At 39.0% G+C, this 16,295-nt stretch overlaps 1 protein-coding gene across 4 annotated transcripts in view; it reads left to right on the top strand.

The window, feature by feature from the left end:
* The first annotated feature begins 2 nt into the window (after positions 1-2).
* STRN3 (striatin 3) overlaps positions 3-16,295 on the top strand; it is a 60,120-nt gene continuing 43,827 nt past the window's right edge. For all 4 annotated transcript variants that reach the window (XM_058807779.1, XM_058807781.1, XM_058807780.1 and 1 more), the window contains exon 1: positions 3-509. In XM_058807779.1, coding sequence (XP_058663762.1) covers positions 189-509 — 321 coding nt within the window. In that variant the 5' untranslated portion in view covers positions 3-188. The remainder of the gene's footprint in view (positions 510-16,295) is intronic.

The raw sequence follows: 16,295 nt of genomic DNA, 5'->3' as shown, positions 1-16,295 counted from the left end.
GGAGGGCCGCGGGGCTGTAATGGCGGCTGGCGGCGGCTCCGCGCTGCGCTGACACCCGGACCCGCTCGGCGCAGCCCCCCCGCCCGGCCCGCCCCCTCCTCCCCGCCCCAGCCAGCGCCGCTCGCCCCCTCCCCGGCCCCTGCTCCTGGCCCCCGCCGCGGGACGAGGAGGAGGGCTCCCCGCAGACAATGGACGAGCACCCAGGAGCCGGAGGAGGCGGTGGGATGGCGGCCGCCCCGAGACCGCAGCAGCCGCCGCCGCAGGCGGGTGGGAACATGAACCTGCAGTCGGGTGGGGGCTGCGTGGGGGTCGGAGCCGGCGGAGGAGGAGGGCAGCAGCCGCAGCCCCAGGGCCCCGCGGCCCCGGCCGGTCAGGAGGCGGCGGGCCCCGCCGAGCTGTCCCGGCCCCAGCACTACACCATCCCGGGGATCCTGCACTACATCCAGCACGAGTGGGCTCGCTTCGAGATGGAGAGGGCGCACTGGGAGGTGGAGCGGGCCGAGCTCCAGGTACGGGGGGCCGGGGCGATCTGGGACTGGCCCGGCCGGCTCCGGGGGCCGGGCCGCGCGCGGCGTGCGGGGGCAGCGCTGCCTGGGCGAGCGGGGTCCGCGGGGGCCGAGCCGCTCGCCGTGGCCCGGGGCCGGTACCTGGGCGAGGTCCGGCGGGCGGAGCGGCGGTACCGGCGGAGGCCCGAGCCGGGCTCCCGAGCCGGGGCAGCCATTTTGGTTTGTAGCATGGCGCCCGCCCGGCTCCGGAGCGGCCCCGGCCCCGCAGGCCGCTCGCCCGGAGCCGCGGAGCGGGGCCCGCAGCGCGGCCCGGGAAGGGCGGGCGGGCGGCGCTGGGCTGTGACCCTCCTCCCCTCCTCCCCGCCCGTAGGCCGAGCTGCGCTGCGCCTTGACAGCTGCGGCCGGCTCCCGCAGCACAATGACTCCGGGGCTCCTCGGGCCCGTGCGGGTTACCGGCAGCCAGAGCCTCCGGGCCTGGGAGGAGGCGCTGACGCCTCCCTGCAGCCCAGCGAGCTCTGGCTTTGGAGGGAAAAGAGGGAGTTAGGAGGCGGCCCTGCCTCCCGAGCTAGGGCAGGACGAGGAAAAGGAGTTCAGGAAAATCCTAAGTGAAAGACTTAGCTGGGCATGCAATTAGACACGGGTCGAATTTGTTCTCTCTTTCTTTTGGACTCGCTTCTTTGGAGATTTCATATCGGAGAAGAGCGAGGAATCGATAAGTCTGCGGTGCGGTCATTTCAGTATACACGAAAATAACCAGCTTCGTCTCGGGAACGGAAATTGGCTAACTTTTCAGGATAGAGAGCAAGTGTTGGAGTTGCAATATGCATTTCTTGCCACTAACGTTTGCTTTTAGTAATAGGATAATTTTGCTAATTATTTTTGCAAGTAAAAAAAAAATCATGCATAGACTATTACCAGTTTATGAACAGATTGCGAAATCCACTGAATGTGAGGTATCCACAGAGGAGCTATTATCTTTTTATAGGACAGAAATGTACATAATAAAAATGTAAAAATATATTAGCAGACTTCATTGCTTCCAGAAATTTTTTGTGAGTTTTGTACTGAGTGAATGTCTATGGTCTTGAAGTAGCATTCCATCAAATTGCACTGCAACAGCAGCTGGTGTTTGCAAGGCATATACTTTCAGATTTCAGAACTAAGAAGTAGGCCTGAGCCTGGGCAATTCTTTAGGAACTTCTTGGCTCTATAATAAGCATGTATTTTGCATTGTTTTTGTTATGGCTATAATTAAGAAAGAATTAAAACCCAAAGAGGTTTTACTGTTTGTTTCACTTACTGTAAGTCTTACCATTTTAAACCTTGTGAAATGGCTGAATTTAAAATCCATGGTAAACATTGGTGGGTGTTTTTAGTGAAGAGCAATTGGCTGTTTCCCGTTTTCTCTAGCATCTTAGTGATATGTTTGATAGCATGTTATAAATAAGTTACTTAGTGTTATTCATTACCAGATAAAACCACCTTGAAATATTTGTTTTAGGTATGGGCTTGTTACTTAAAAACGAGGTACTGGTGTACCCTAACATGAAGAGTACTCTGGAGACTTGAAAAGTTGTCTCTGATTAAGTGCTTCTCCGAACTCAAGTGGCCTCTGGACTCCCTGATGCACTCTCAGCCAGCTCTGCTGCTTTTTGTTTGTGCTTGCTGTTTGTTGTCCATGGCCGTACCATTTCTTTGGCGTGTCTGTGGAGGTACAGCAGCAGTTCTGACCCTGATTATGTACGTGTTGATTGACATACATGTGCAAATGTCATGGCACTGAGGCAGCAGAGTTGCTGCACAGTGCCTGTGCACAAGGGTGTTTTGGTTGGTTCTTTTGTAACTTTGGAAGCCAAGGGTAGAAGGGGAGGAGGACATCACTCTTGCATTTAGGTCTTACACTATACAATAGTGAAGACTGATACGGGAATGTGTTGTGAATATTTTTTGAAGATAGGTGTTTACTAGGTCTGTGGGTTTTTTATTTGCTCTGCAACTTAATTTGTGAGGTAACAGCATATTTTGTGGCCAGTAAAACTAATAGTTTGGATCCCAAACAGCAGTTTTGTCCCTTGAAGCTAATGAGAATGTTAATCTTATGTCAAGCGTGAGTTTTTTGATGATTGAGGCCTTCTGGGTTGGAAGGAAAACAGGAATTCCATAGCTTGGCAATGGATAATTTATGTGGAAGTGAGTATTGGATGATTTAGCTGCAACTCACCTGATGCAGGTAATTTAATTCTTATTTCTTCATTCTCTCAAGATGACAGTAAACTCTATAAACAGTGCTTCTCAGTGCTGGCCATTGCAAGTTCTTTACAACTTTTCACATACTTTTTATAAAGCATGTTTAGCAAAATCAAATGACTTAGCAATGTGTGTGATTTTATTTATGTGTTCTGAATAGAAGAATTTATTATTCCAAAGAAGAAGATGCTTTCTTATCTGTGTGTGAATTAATGAGCCTCCTGTGTGGTTTATTGACCCACCCCCTTTCTTTACCTGTGTAGTTCAAGTGACTGGGGGAATTGGCACCTCTAGTAGGAGCACTCTTTGCATAGAGAGATGATGGTGAAGGGAGATAGAATAAACTGTTACTGCAGAACCTGTCTGGATTCTTGTAATGACTTCTTTTGGTTGTTGTTGTTCCACCTATGGAACACAATTTTAAAATAAAGCACTTGTTACTTCGTTGGGTTGGGGTTTATGCCATGGCTGTGATGGCTGACAGAGGGTCTCAAACCTTTTGGACCTGAAGTCTTGTACTGGTAGACTGAGATCTACATTTACATCAGACTTTGAATCTAAAATGTTAATGGTTTTATGCTGTCTTTCCAGCTGCTCATGCTGTTCTGCCTGTGTGCAAAAGTGAAGCAGCATAATCATTAGACAAATCTGTGTGTGCAAACCAGTATCAGGCACAGAGATGTCAAATATCAGGAGTGCAGTATTTGAAACATAGTACACTTCTTTCCTTTCCCTTGTAATACTGGCTGCTGCAGTGACTTCTCAGGCTTTCACTGGTTGCTGTGTTGAAAATAAGCTGCCTGGCCTTGCATAGTGTCTTGTTCACTGCAAGTAATGGATGTGATCTGTTCACTAGTGAACTAAAAGATTTTCACTGTAGCAATGTAACTTTGATCTGCCAGTCTTATGACCTTGATGTTGGTCAATAATGACCAGCTGTTAAGCTGAGATAAATGGTCTTTTCTAAGACATGTATGCACTTCAGAGGAGTTATAGCAAGTCCATATTTAGTGTTACATATTTGTTAGAAATAACCAGTTGCTTAAGGTGGTGAGTGGCTCCATAGTATCCTAAAAGAAAAAGAAACTTGGATGGGAAAACACTGGAGAGATGCATAGAAACTCTTAAGGAAGGTAAAGTTGTGTCAGAAAAGGAGTAGCGTAGAAAAGCTTGTAACTTTGGGAGATCCACAGTCGAGAGATCCACTTTCTTATGGGGCTTGCAGACTGATAGTGCTTGTCTGGAATAGAAGTCTCAATTGTGCAGTTTATTCAGGTTCTCTGAACTACATGAAAACCATATTGAATATTCTCTGATACTTCAGAATCACACAAGAATATGTTGGGAGAGAATTGCCAATAGATGCTGCTTCCAAGTCTTTAATTAATAGGAAGAATAATTAAGAAACATAAACACTCAGAACAAAATATATACAATTTTGGTTTACACATTATACAGCCTCTCAAGTAACTTAGGTATGTATAAAGATTACTAGGACTGTTAATACCTTTTCTGTCCTATAAAATGACATCTTTGGCACCACTGAAGTTCCTAGTTTATCCTGTTTTACAAATGCTTTTCCCCCAAAATATTTAGAGACATTATGGAGCATATTTTCTAGTATTCTTTATTTAGATGTTTAAAAATCCCAAACCACCAAAACCTATGGATTTCAGATTTTACTTGCATGCCTCCCCACTTCCCTTTCTGCTGGGTATGACAAAGCAGACTCATTGAAGGAATTTTATACAGCATCTTCTTTAAAAGAGAAATGGATCTTCAGATAACATATGTAAAAGTGTTGATATCATGAACAAAATGAGATAATGTTCAGAGTGTATATACAGTCATGCTGTACTTCAGTATTTCCAAAATGTAGCTGGAATCAATAGTTGAAATACTTTCCTGCATGTTCCTTGTTTTAGTTTGTTACAGGTTTGAAGGAGGGACAGGGATACTGTTGGGAATGTTTCTCTCTTAAACTTGGAAGAGCAATTAATTCTTTTCGTAACAGACTTTGGCTTGCAAATAATTTGTTTTGATGATAGATTGCAAGTAGAAGTGGTTATGAGGGTTATAGAATGGTCGTTAGTTTGTTGGCCACAATCTGTTTCTCAGCAACTAGGGGGCATACAGTAAAAAAAAAGTATTAAAAAAACTCCTGGCTTTTCAGGAATTAGTGGCATTTTGTTCAGGGGACTATTGTAAATGCTAACATTTTCTTGGGTCAGAAAGTGTTTGGATAAGTTCATTGACGCAAATTCCTCTGGATGTCTGAAAGATACTGTCTTTTTGATTTACACCTGTTCTGGGATTTGAAATGTTTTGTAAGGCTTATTCTTTAGTTTTGATGCTGGTTCTGTGGAACTGCCTGTTAGCCCATGGTCACAAGTTGCATACTGAGCTTGGGGGTCTATTGGTCTCACCAGGCAAACTATTCTTATATTCTCTTGGCCAATAAGGTAGCTTTGAAATGGACTCATATAACAGTTTGAGCTTGAAGGAACATTAAAAATCATATGGTTCTAACTTCTCTGCCATGGGCAGGAAAATGCTTTGATTTGATTGTTTGACAATATATTTAGTGCTGTTTTGATTCTATTTCAGTACTGTTTTTCTTAAAAAGCAAACCCTGATTGATATCAGGGTCATTCATTGTGATATAACAAGCAAAGTTAAGGCAGGAAATTCAGATGCTGCTGTTGTGAAATGCAGTCTCTTAACCACATGATTGTTTATGAATTGCTTTCTAGATAGTTGGAATATGATAAATTAATAAACTGCTATTTCATTGGATCTTACAGGTGAATCTCCATATTTATTATGAAATTAGCTTAACTAAATCTGAAGCAATCCTTAAAAAAACCCCAAGGGATACTTGATCAACACTGACTAAAAATAAAATGAAGTAGGTAGTAAGAAGTTGGCCAGCATTCTTACTTGTGATAGTTGTAAATGCCACAAAGGGTGTGAGTAATGCATGCATCAAAACTGTCTGACTTCTGTTTGTGCAAACTGTTCAGGTGCTTGCTGTAGCGGGTTGCAGAAGTACATCGTGGTCCAAATAACTAATGTTTATTCACATGATAAAACATTTGAGTATTTAATACCTTATTTTATAATGACAGTTTTTTTCTGTATAAAATAGCGTACATATAAGACGTTAAACCCCAGAAATTTCTGTTCATTAATCATTTTTCTAAGGTAATGGTGAAAACAGCTGCATATTTTATGGAGTTAAGCTCCTTTTAAGTTTAAAGCACTGAATTGAGAGTTCTGTGTATTTTGGTTTGAGGACAATTAGACATAATCAAGGGTTTCCCTACTGTGGCTTCCATAGCTGTTTAGCCAGCTGCATTAACAGGCACACAGTTTCTTGGTAAAACTTCAGGTGCCTGTTCCCAGGAGGTTGGAAGGCTGTTCTTCTGTGTTTCTGGGTAAATACTGTCTTTCTCCATAGGCTTCTTGGCAAGACTTCCAAATTAAAGCATGCAAAGATGCTTCCTTTTTTATATGGATAACCCTGTTCTTCCAATTTTATTTTTGATTTAGATCTTTAACATTTACATTTCTGTAAAATTTTCTTGCAGTATTCACCTCATGGAGGCAAAACAATAAAGGAGTGCAGGACATGGAATTACATTAAGCTCCATGTAAAAACAGGAACAGGAAATACCTGGATAGCTCTGAGCTTTATGTACGGGATACTGGTCAGTGTAGTAGTTGTGTAGCTTTTTCTGGAATATTGTTTCTAAATAATTCCCTTCTAGCAACACTTGGTATAAAAGTGTTTTTTACTGTGTAATAATTGCCTTTTCATAAATGATTATTTGCAATAATAATACTCTTAGAATCAGTGCACAGAACTGTCATTTTATAACAGTTACTCTGGTGAGGTTTTCTTTTAGGCACAGTGTAGAAATGTGTGGCAGATAAGTTATATAACACTTCCTGGTGAAGAATTACTTCTTTTTTTAAACATTGGGCATGCATTTTACTTCTTAGTTTCATTGCAATTATACCTATGCATATTTAATAGCACTTTGGGAAATCTCATTTCAGAGGACTTTTAGTGAGGATTGAAGTATCTGTGGGTATAATTATTTGTTTCATGCTGAAAGTAGGTTTTGAGGTAGTGGTGGGTGTTCTTGATCCTTCTTGTCATTTAAGAAATTAGGAGAAAATTATAATGGATTTATTTTTTCCTAACTGTTGAAGAGAGTGGCTAGGGAAGTTGGCTTCTCCAGGGATTTGATGTATCTTCAGGACAAATGTATGACTTGCAAGAGCTTTGTTTGTTTATCGGATGGTGGTTACTTTTTGTCACTCGGACTGTTCTTGAATTATCCTAAGCCGTGCTCAGCAGGATACTTAGTTTAGTGATACCTTCTTCCTTTATCAGTGCAACTCCTACAGGTATTAAGAGCCAGTTAAGAAGCTGGCTGTTCTTCAGGACCAGTCCTGAAGGTACAGCATAAATTTAAGCAGTCTGTAGGTTTTTCTACACTATCCACTATAGTATCTTCATAAAAATGCCTGATTAGAGGTAGCCTGCTGTTGGCAATTAAAGGTAAAAGTACATTTTTATGATTCCAGAACAAATTCCACTTGATGAGAGGTGAAGTGCATTCCTGGCTTTATTTTAAGTAACTGTATATGCAAAAATCCTGTGTGTGTTGGCTGTAATGTTCTGAAAAAAATGTGCTTTTCTGAATGCTAATTGAAATGATCCTGAAATAGAGAATGACCTTCAGTAAGTCCAGATGCCTGAAGGTCTTTCTGATTATATATATATATATTTAAATGGGTTGGTTGCTCTAAAATTTCTTCCAGTTGTTCACCATGTTTTCTTTTCACCCAAAATACAGTCACTCCTTACCTGCTACCAAATTTGAGGTTGATGATCCTATAGTACTCCTCCTGGAAGAAGAAAAACCAAAGAAAGTCCCTTGACTTTATGCCAGTGACCACTATAAGAAGCTGGAGAATGCTTGACTCCAGTATTTAACTTGAAACTGTGCTGGTTTGCATTCCTGGAGGATGAGACCCCAGGGTGCCAGAACAGAATTCTGCTATATGCCTTGAGACCCTGGGAAAAGAAAAGATCCTGCTTTGGCAAGCAGGAGTCCCAGAAGAAAGTTTAAGCAGAGCATTTAAACAGGTTTACAAATTTTATAACACATATTCTGTTTCATATCTTCAGCAAGGTTAGTACAGTTGTATTGGTAGAAGGCAGGACTACTGTCTCTGTTAACTCCCTGGTGAAGTGGTGTAAATTAGACAGTGCTGGTGATGTTCTGTGCCAGGAAGCCAGATTAACATTTAGGAGGTGCAAAATACCTGCTCCTTGTCAACTTTCTCTCATGCCTCACTGAAAATACTGCCTTACACACTTTTATTTTAACTGCCTTACTCTTCCATAACTTTAATTCCATTAACTTGATTATATTAAATTTTGTTGTTGGTGGTGTTGCCATTGCCTTAATGCAAAGCTCTGTACATTCTGTAAGATTCTATTCTTTTATTATTCTTTTTTATATATATATATGTATGTATGTATATATATATATATGTATGTATATATATTTTTATATGTATGACTTCTTACATTAAAGACTTTATTAGTTCTTGGTCCCTTAGGAGTGTGTGCTGCTGAGCTGCAGCTGATGAACACTGGCATGAGTGTTCATCACTAGAACAGCCTAAGTCAGTTAGATCACTGTGTTCCCAGTCTGCTGTAGATTATGCTTTTGTCTTTATTTATTCCTAAATAAGAAATAGGTGTTCCTAATTTTGGAGAGGAAGGGTACATTCTTGAGGATGTTTGCCACACTGCAATTCCTCCCTTTCCTTTCCAACTCTGTAGTGACTGTAAGAACCTGCCACACTACAAAGTGTTCAACTTCACTCTTATTTATGTACTCTTGTACTATGAATACTCATAATAGTAAAGAGACCTAGCTTAATATTCTAATTTCTATTTAGTATTAACTGTCTAACAAAGCTCCAAATGTGGCACTTTGTCAAAAGTAGCTTTGTGTTAATGGAATACTATACCAATATAGTGGTGTTAACAGTGAAGATACCTTTAATTTAACTAAATTGAAATACTGTCTTTTGGTGTGTATATATAATTAGTCTTATTGGTTGTAGCTGTCACATTATTGGAAAGAAATTTCTTTTACTAGCAAAATGTATTGCCAAAAATGTCAAGCAATTTAGAAGACTGTGTGTGAATCCTTTTAGGTGGTGATGGTCCAAGGTGTGTAACTACTTTTGGGTTTTGTTTCAAAGATGTTATTTGCAAGATTCCTGCATTTAGGAGAAATACAGAAAACAGAGGTTATGATGACAGAATGAGCAACTGCAACTGAAGATGAACTTGTGCTGATGTCATGCTGATTTGTTGTCTTCCATGACTCCTGTGAATTTCCTGCTAAAAGAAATTAATAAAACCTCTGAATGATCCTTGGCTTTGCAAGTGCTATAAGGGAGTTACAAATACTGAAATTGGGAAGTGATTTCTGTCTTGTGATCTATGCAGATCTGGCAGAATCAACATTGTAATATAATGTCTCATTGCTTAGTAACAGTTTTAAAAAGAATGCTGAAAATTTGATATAAAACCATTTTGAGGTCTGGAAATAACATCTTGAAGACTGATCCATTTAGAATTCAGTCTTCTCACTATATCAGAAAGCAGTCTGTGAAGTAGCCTTATTAGGTGCCTCACTGGGTTTTAGACTTATTCAGAGGTTTTTTAGTTTACAGTAGAAAATAGTTTCATTTAAGGGGTATTACACAGCAGACTGGAACTTCACCTTAAAAGAAAAAATCCCAGTGAGAGTGTGATAGATATATGTGTGAAGCTGGGTAACTGCTTTTTGTTTTTGTTTCTTGTGTTCTTTGTGCGGGTGTTTTTTGGGGTGGTTTTGTTTTGTTTTGATCTTTTGTATTTTGTTTTGGTAGAACAGCCAGAGAAATAATCAGGCAACAAGTGTAAAACATACTGACATAATTTTTATACAATGAAAATTTATGAATCCTTTCTGCATGGAGACACAGGAAGGAAATTGAAATGGATTCACAAGAAGCTATCTATTGCTCTGTAGTCTAATCTACTGCTATTGAGTTTGTATGTTCTTCCCATGCTTTTTCTTAAGGCATTAGACTTAAATGAAGATCTGGACCCTTGGAACTGAGGGAACTAAGGGATTTCTTGGTTAAATGAGAAGGAAGCCAGTGCTATCTCTACTGTAACAGGTGGAATGTAGCTAACATAGCTAGTGTCTGCTAAGGCAGGCAATGACCTTTTTGTTTGATAACTAAAGCAGAGACCTCAACAGGTTATGGATAGCAAGTATCAAAGTACAAGTAGTTTGATAGCTTGTTGCTGGATTGTTGAATATGCGTGTCCAGGGCAGAAAGCTGTTCTGGAAAATTAAAGGTAGAAGAAAATGTGCAAGAACCCTTGTGGTGTGAATTCTAAGACTCAACAATTGCCAAGTAATCTTGACCTTTCTTTAAGAATTTTCCTTACTGTTGTTCTGGTTTCATTGCACTTCAGTGTGTTTTTTGCAATCAGTTTGTGCTGTAAGTTGGGATAATTCCACAGCATTATGTGAAAGTTGCAGACCTATTTTCAGCACCCTTATTATTTGTATTTCAGTAATATAGAGGGAAGATAAAAGCATATTCAACAGTTTCTTTTGAATCTCTGATTATTGTTGCATGGTTAAATATGAGTTTGGGTCTGGACAGACAACTACTTTGGAGACTTCAAAGTAAAGTGAAATTTCCTTAGGCATCCAGTCATCGACTGGACTTGATGATCTTATAGGTCTCTTCCAGTCTTGAACTTCTGTGATTCTGTGATTATTTTAGCATTGCTTTATGTAGAACTTGTCATGAATAAATGACATCAATGATGATGCTAAATGTTTTCAGAATACATGCTGCACTGTGGTGACATGGCTTGTGATAGCCAAGAGTATTTCTCAAGTGTTTGAAACACTGTGCAATCTGTGGTTAAAGGGCATTTTGCCACTGGTTGTTGAACCTGGTGACTGGACTCATACTTGTCCACAAGCTTGTCTGTGTCTGTTTTCATTAGTTTTTCTGCAGAGAAGGTACTGCTCACAAGCTTTGCATCTCTTAAGCAGTTCATACTGGAATAATGTAGAGAATATTTTAAAATAGAAAATTTACATAGGAAATGCTGTATACAGTCTTGTTAATTGACTGAGGGAATACTTAGAGTTGATAGCTGATATTTTAACAAGAATCAGCTTTTGTCATTGGTGTTGAAGCTGTGTTGTGGGCTTTTTCCAGCACAGACATTTGGAAAATACCATGACTTAATGGATTTTAAAAGTGCAAACCTGCAATAATTTCTTGCCACATGATAGTCCAGTAAGAATTCCTTTTCATTTGTGAAAAAATGCTAATTTTTGGCTGACATCTGGAGATGTGCCAATTGACTGTAAGCTGACTAACATCCCAGTTTTCAAGAAGGGTGACTCTGGTCACAACATGCCTTTCAGTTCCTCTTCAGTGACTGGTGAAATCATAGAGAAGCTTATTCTGGGAGCTATTGAAGAACACCTGAAAGACAACGCAGTCCCTGGTCACAGGCAGCATGGCTTCATGAGGGGAAAGTCCTGCTTATCACACCTAATTTCCTGTGACTGTGTAACCCTTCTTGTTGATCAAGTAAAGCCAGCTGATGTAATCCTTCTGGATTTCATTTAAGTTTTTTGATTCTTTCTCTCAGAGGATCGTTCTGGACAAAATATCCAATGCACAGCTGGATAAACACATCATGCAATGGGTGATCACCTAACATCTTGTATAAACTTTGTTTCTGTAAAAGGCATATGAACACCTTAAATTTTTATTTTATTTATTGGAAAAACTGATGTGAAACAAATTAAAATTCCATAGAAAGTCTGTTAAGAAAATAGATTGAGTTTTAATAGTTTTACTTTGTGACTCGAACTTCAGGAAGTTCTTTGGGGGAGGATACTTATATTGTCAGTCTGAATTGTAAAGAGAATTAGTTTAATTTGTGTTTGTTTGCAGAGCTTTCTTAAATTATTATTAGAAACATGACTACCTTACATCTTTGGAGCTTGCTTTGAAACATGTTTCATGGATTACTTAACCTGCTTAAGAAATGCAGTTGAAATACTGAAAGCAGTGTCTGCTGCTCAGACACTTCACAGAATAGTAAGTGCTTATAACTAATAAGAATTACTTTTGCTGCCTGCGTTTTATTTGGCTGTTTGATTATCTTGTGTGATGACATTTGATATTTGAATGGAATTGTTGTAATTCCTCAGTAGAATTATATTGATACTGGTGAAAAAAACTTGGAGATAAAAATGAATGGGTTTGTTTGAAGTCAAAATGATCATTTGTGTCTGCTTAGATTATGTAGTGACTCCAAGCATTCCTGTTAGCTGTCAGTTGAATAAAGAAATAATGCCTGTTTAATGGCTTTCAGATAAAATCTGCTGGATCTCAGGTCTGATGTCTGATTTTGGGGAGATCTAGTATGTAGGGACAGTGACTGTTATTCTGACATTGTGGCATAGAGCATTTTGGTAGTTCTTTTAGAGTCTGTTAATGATAATGACCAGGTTATTTTCACTTTCCTGAAGTTAATATTATAATTGAGTGTTACAGAGTAGAATGTGCTTTCAGGAAGATGAAAGTTGTTTTACACATTCCTAGGCAGGAGCTTACTTTTCTGAAGGAGTATCTCTGGGACTGAAATTGAAAATAAAGACTAATTTATAAATTAAATGTGCTCATTGTTTGGTAAGTTTTAAACTGAAACAAAATATTATAAGCCTGTTCTTGCATGAAGAACACTACTACAAGAGTGGTCAATGAATGATAAACTCCCAAGGCACTTGCATTTGTTATTAAAAAAAAAGTTGTATAATTTCGAGTTTTTAGAGTTGTACATTTTAGTCAACTCTAGTCAACATTGAGGAGAATGCTACCAGAGTGTGAATTCATTGTTTTTAGGCCTTCTGCTTCTTTTGGACATGTGGTCTCTCTTTTTTTTCCCCTCACATCCACTGGTTTCTCTGTACTGGATAAAAGTTTAGGGACAGAGAGTTGGTTTGCTTTGTTTACAGACCAAGATGTTTAGAGGGTTGTTAGACTTTGAAAACACAATTATGAATTGTATGAGTTTTGTTACTGTACTGTTCTTAATACCACTTTGGTTAAGAGAGTGGTTGTAAAAATCCTAAGAAAGAAATTATTCAGTGAAAAAATTCTCAGGAAGAGTGACAGAATGAAGGCAGTCATATGCTGAATGTAAGCTGTAACTCAGAAGTTTGACCCTAACACAGAAGAGGATTTTCTCTGAGTTGGTTGAAGAAGCTGATTGAACTTGGCAGTAGTGAAGAGGCAGACCTTTGAGTGTGACTGGTGTGGTGAGAGTTGGAAAGAGGAAGGACAGGTTAAGGAAAGGAGAAAGTTTTGTGAGCCTGGTCTTTCCCATACCCACTGCAGCCTGATGGGGGCATAGGAATGCATAAATCCTCCTGTATGTCAGCCGTGTCATTAACCTCCTTAGACCTAGCTGGGATTCTTGTTTCTGCTGCTCTTGTCCAAAAGTTGCTCCACTTTTTTACGTCACTCTTCTAGTGGTTAGGATTTGCTTTTAACAAGCTGTCAGAAACTGATCACTGGAGTTTTTCAAAAAAGTATAAATTGGGGAGCAAGAGATGATCATCAGCTCAAATGGAAAAGATCTGTAAAAGTGTAACCTTCAGGAAACATTTTAGCTTTGCTGCTCTTAAGTGTAGTAGTTTGCTATCCCCATATTTAACTGACCCTTCATAAGGTTGTGCAGAAAATTACTTTATTTAGTTGCAAATGTTGTTCAGATGTACACTGCTGTTAACCAGTTGTTAAAATCTTTTTACCCCCACATCTTTTACCTGAGCTTATTTTATGAAGCAAATATCTTCTGTTAATATATGAGGTGTTGTTTCTCGATTTTTTTTGTCTTCCAGTTATTTTTTAGTCTACAGGGTCTTTAAGAGTATTATGTCTTTAAAACACATATGGTCCTGATGTTGCCATTGACATGTATTGTACTGTGCAACTTACTAGAGAGAGTATCTCAAGACTTTAATTTACAAAATATTTATTTATTTATTTATTTATTTATAGTAGTCAAGGTCTCTTCTTTTAGTCCTGAATTGACAGTTTTAAGGATTAATTGGATTCACAATAAATACGTAAACGTAAGCAGATCAGCAAGAATGCACTAAAACTCATGCTTTTAGTTGTTCTGAAGGAATTGAAGTTTTAAACTGTGTTTGTTGAAAAATGAAGGTGAAGGCTTCTCTTATATTCAGTTTCCCTTTTGTGAATGGGAACTGGAACTTTGATACATGCACAGATGTGTTCACTCTTAAATGAGAGTGAACTACTTCACTTTCAGGATAATAAACATCTAAAAAACATGATTAGATTAGTATTATTGTGTGATAAAATGTTCCTGTTGTTTTGAGGTTTGTGACCTGCCCTATTAGGATAAGCACACGCTTAATGTGTGCACTGAGTAGTTTCAGTGTATTGCACTTCTTTCAAAATTTACTGGCAGGCTTTTCCTACCTTCCTCCTGGAAGTCTGAATGGACTTTAGAAAAGCAAAATAACAAGCAGTGCCTAGCTGGCATTACTTCACATACAGTTGAGTTTTTTCAAAATAAATTTACAGATATTAAGAGTTAACAATATTTAGAACTGAAATTGAAAGAAAGTATTTCTGAGTGTAGTCCTGTATTGGTAAACTTATTGGAATTTGATTGTTTGAATTGTATGGGAAAGTGGTAGTGCTTCAACAGCAGAAGAGAAGGCTTTTAATCAGTCTTCCATGCTTTACCATCCAGGTTTCTTTTATGCCTGTTTTTCCCTTTAATACGTTTCACTAGATTTGAGATGCTCAACAAGTATTTTAAATATGGCATGTCAGAATTTATTAAGAAAATAAGACTATCAAATCCTATATGGATATCCTAACTACTATATAACCTTTAGGTTACATATGTAATTTTACCTTCCGAAAATGTTGTAATAACTTCCCTCTGTTTTCCTCAATGGTTTAGAGAAATACATTTGATCAACAAGAAGTTTGTCCAGCTTTTCTGGGCTGTTAAAGGAATAAAGTGCAATTTTAATGTGAATGCTACTATGCTTGGTGCTGTATGACGTGTAGAAAATAATTCTAAAGTTTTAGGAGCTTCTTTCAAAATAAAGGGGGGGGAATCCTAATTTTCTTTTCCTTTAAATTTTCATATATGAGTTTCCAAATGATATACAATATTTTTAATAATTTAAATTTATGTACAAGTAACTTAGTAAACTACTTTAAGTCTTCTGTTACACTTTCATCAAACAGTGTAATTGCATACTAGGGATGTGGAGTACCAGTGAAATGTGATTTTAACATGTTAGATTTTTTATTTGTTCCTTTCTTTATGTGCATTTTGTAGTTTTTTAACACAAGATAATTCTTTGTCCTGAGATCCATACTGTTCAAGCAGCTATTCAGTAATTCTTTATATCCTTGAATTCTATCTTGCCTAGTTTCAGACATTATTTAATGCATCCTTGCACAAATACAAAGTATGTGTCACTCTAACTACTTCTCAAAGCTCCCTGAATTCTCTTTCCTAATAAAGCTGAGCAAGTTGGTGTGGTGGTACTCTTACTTGGAGCTGAGGGCCAAGGTGTAGAGGGAGCCCAGAGTTGTTTAAATGTCAGTTTTGCAGAAACATAGTAGATCTCAGGGCTTTGTGAAAATACTGAAAATACAAAAATTTACAGGCTGGTAGAAGAGAAGGAACCTCCTCTGAAAATTAAAGCCTTGGTTAAGCTTTGAAGAATTGAAAATACAGTCCTTACCCGGATTGAAAACTGTTCTAACAGAATCTGTGCACAGCTAAATCCGGCTGGATTTTTGTAAGCCATGAGTGGCCATGTTTTTACTTACAGAACTATTACATGCTTTATAAAAGAATGTGGTTTTCTCCCCCTTAAGAAATGTTCTTGCTAATACATTTTTAAAAATGCATTTTAATTGAATTTTCAATTCAGAAGAGTTAAGACTCGTATTTGACTTTCATAGTCTGTCTGCTCATGTTTTTTAAACCCTAGAATGCAGGTTATGATATCACGGTCAGTTTAGGCTGAACGAGGACAATGTTGCCACTGAAAGGGGTTGTTACTTCAGTATTCCATTTGCATGCCTTATGCCAGGCTGAGTTACTCCCGTGGCTTTGCAGACAGAGTAGGATCAGGAAACTGATGTAAGTCAGAACCAAGTAAAAAATAAACAGAATGATTTTCTCAGTAGACTTGATGTGTGTCCACACTAGCAGCTAAGTCAGCACAGTGGAAGGAACAGAAATAGGAGGTGGAGGAGGATTGGTCCTCTTGGTGTCAGCCTGAGGACTTGCAGATCATTTGAAGGCAGTGGAAGGAATTCTGTTGTAACTGGGGAGGGTGGAGT

The sequence above is a fragment of the Ammospiza caudacuta genome, chromosome 6, assembly GCF_027887145.1.
Source record: "Ammospiza caudacuta isolate bAmmCau1 chromosome 6, bAmmCau1.pri, whole genome shotgun sequence".
In the NCBI taxonomy this organism is placed as follows: Eukaryota; Metazoa; Chordata; class Aves; order Passeriformes; family Passerellidae; genus Ammospiza; species Ammospiza caudacuta.
Note: the sequence above shows the minus strand (reverse complement) of the source record. Positions and strands in the feature narration are given on the sequence as shown.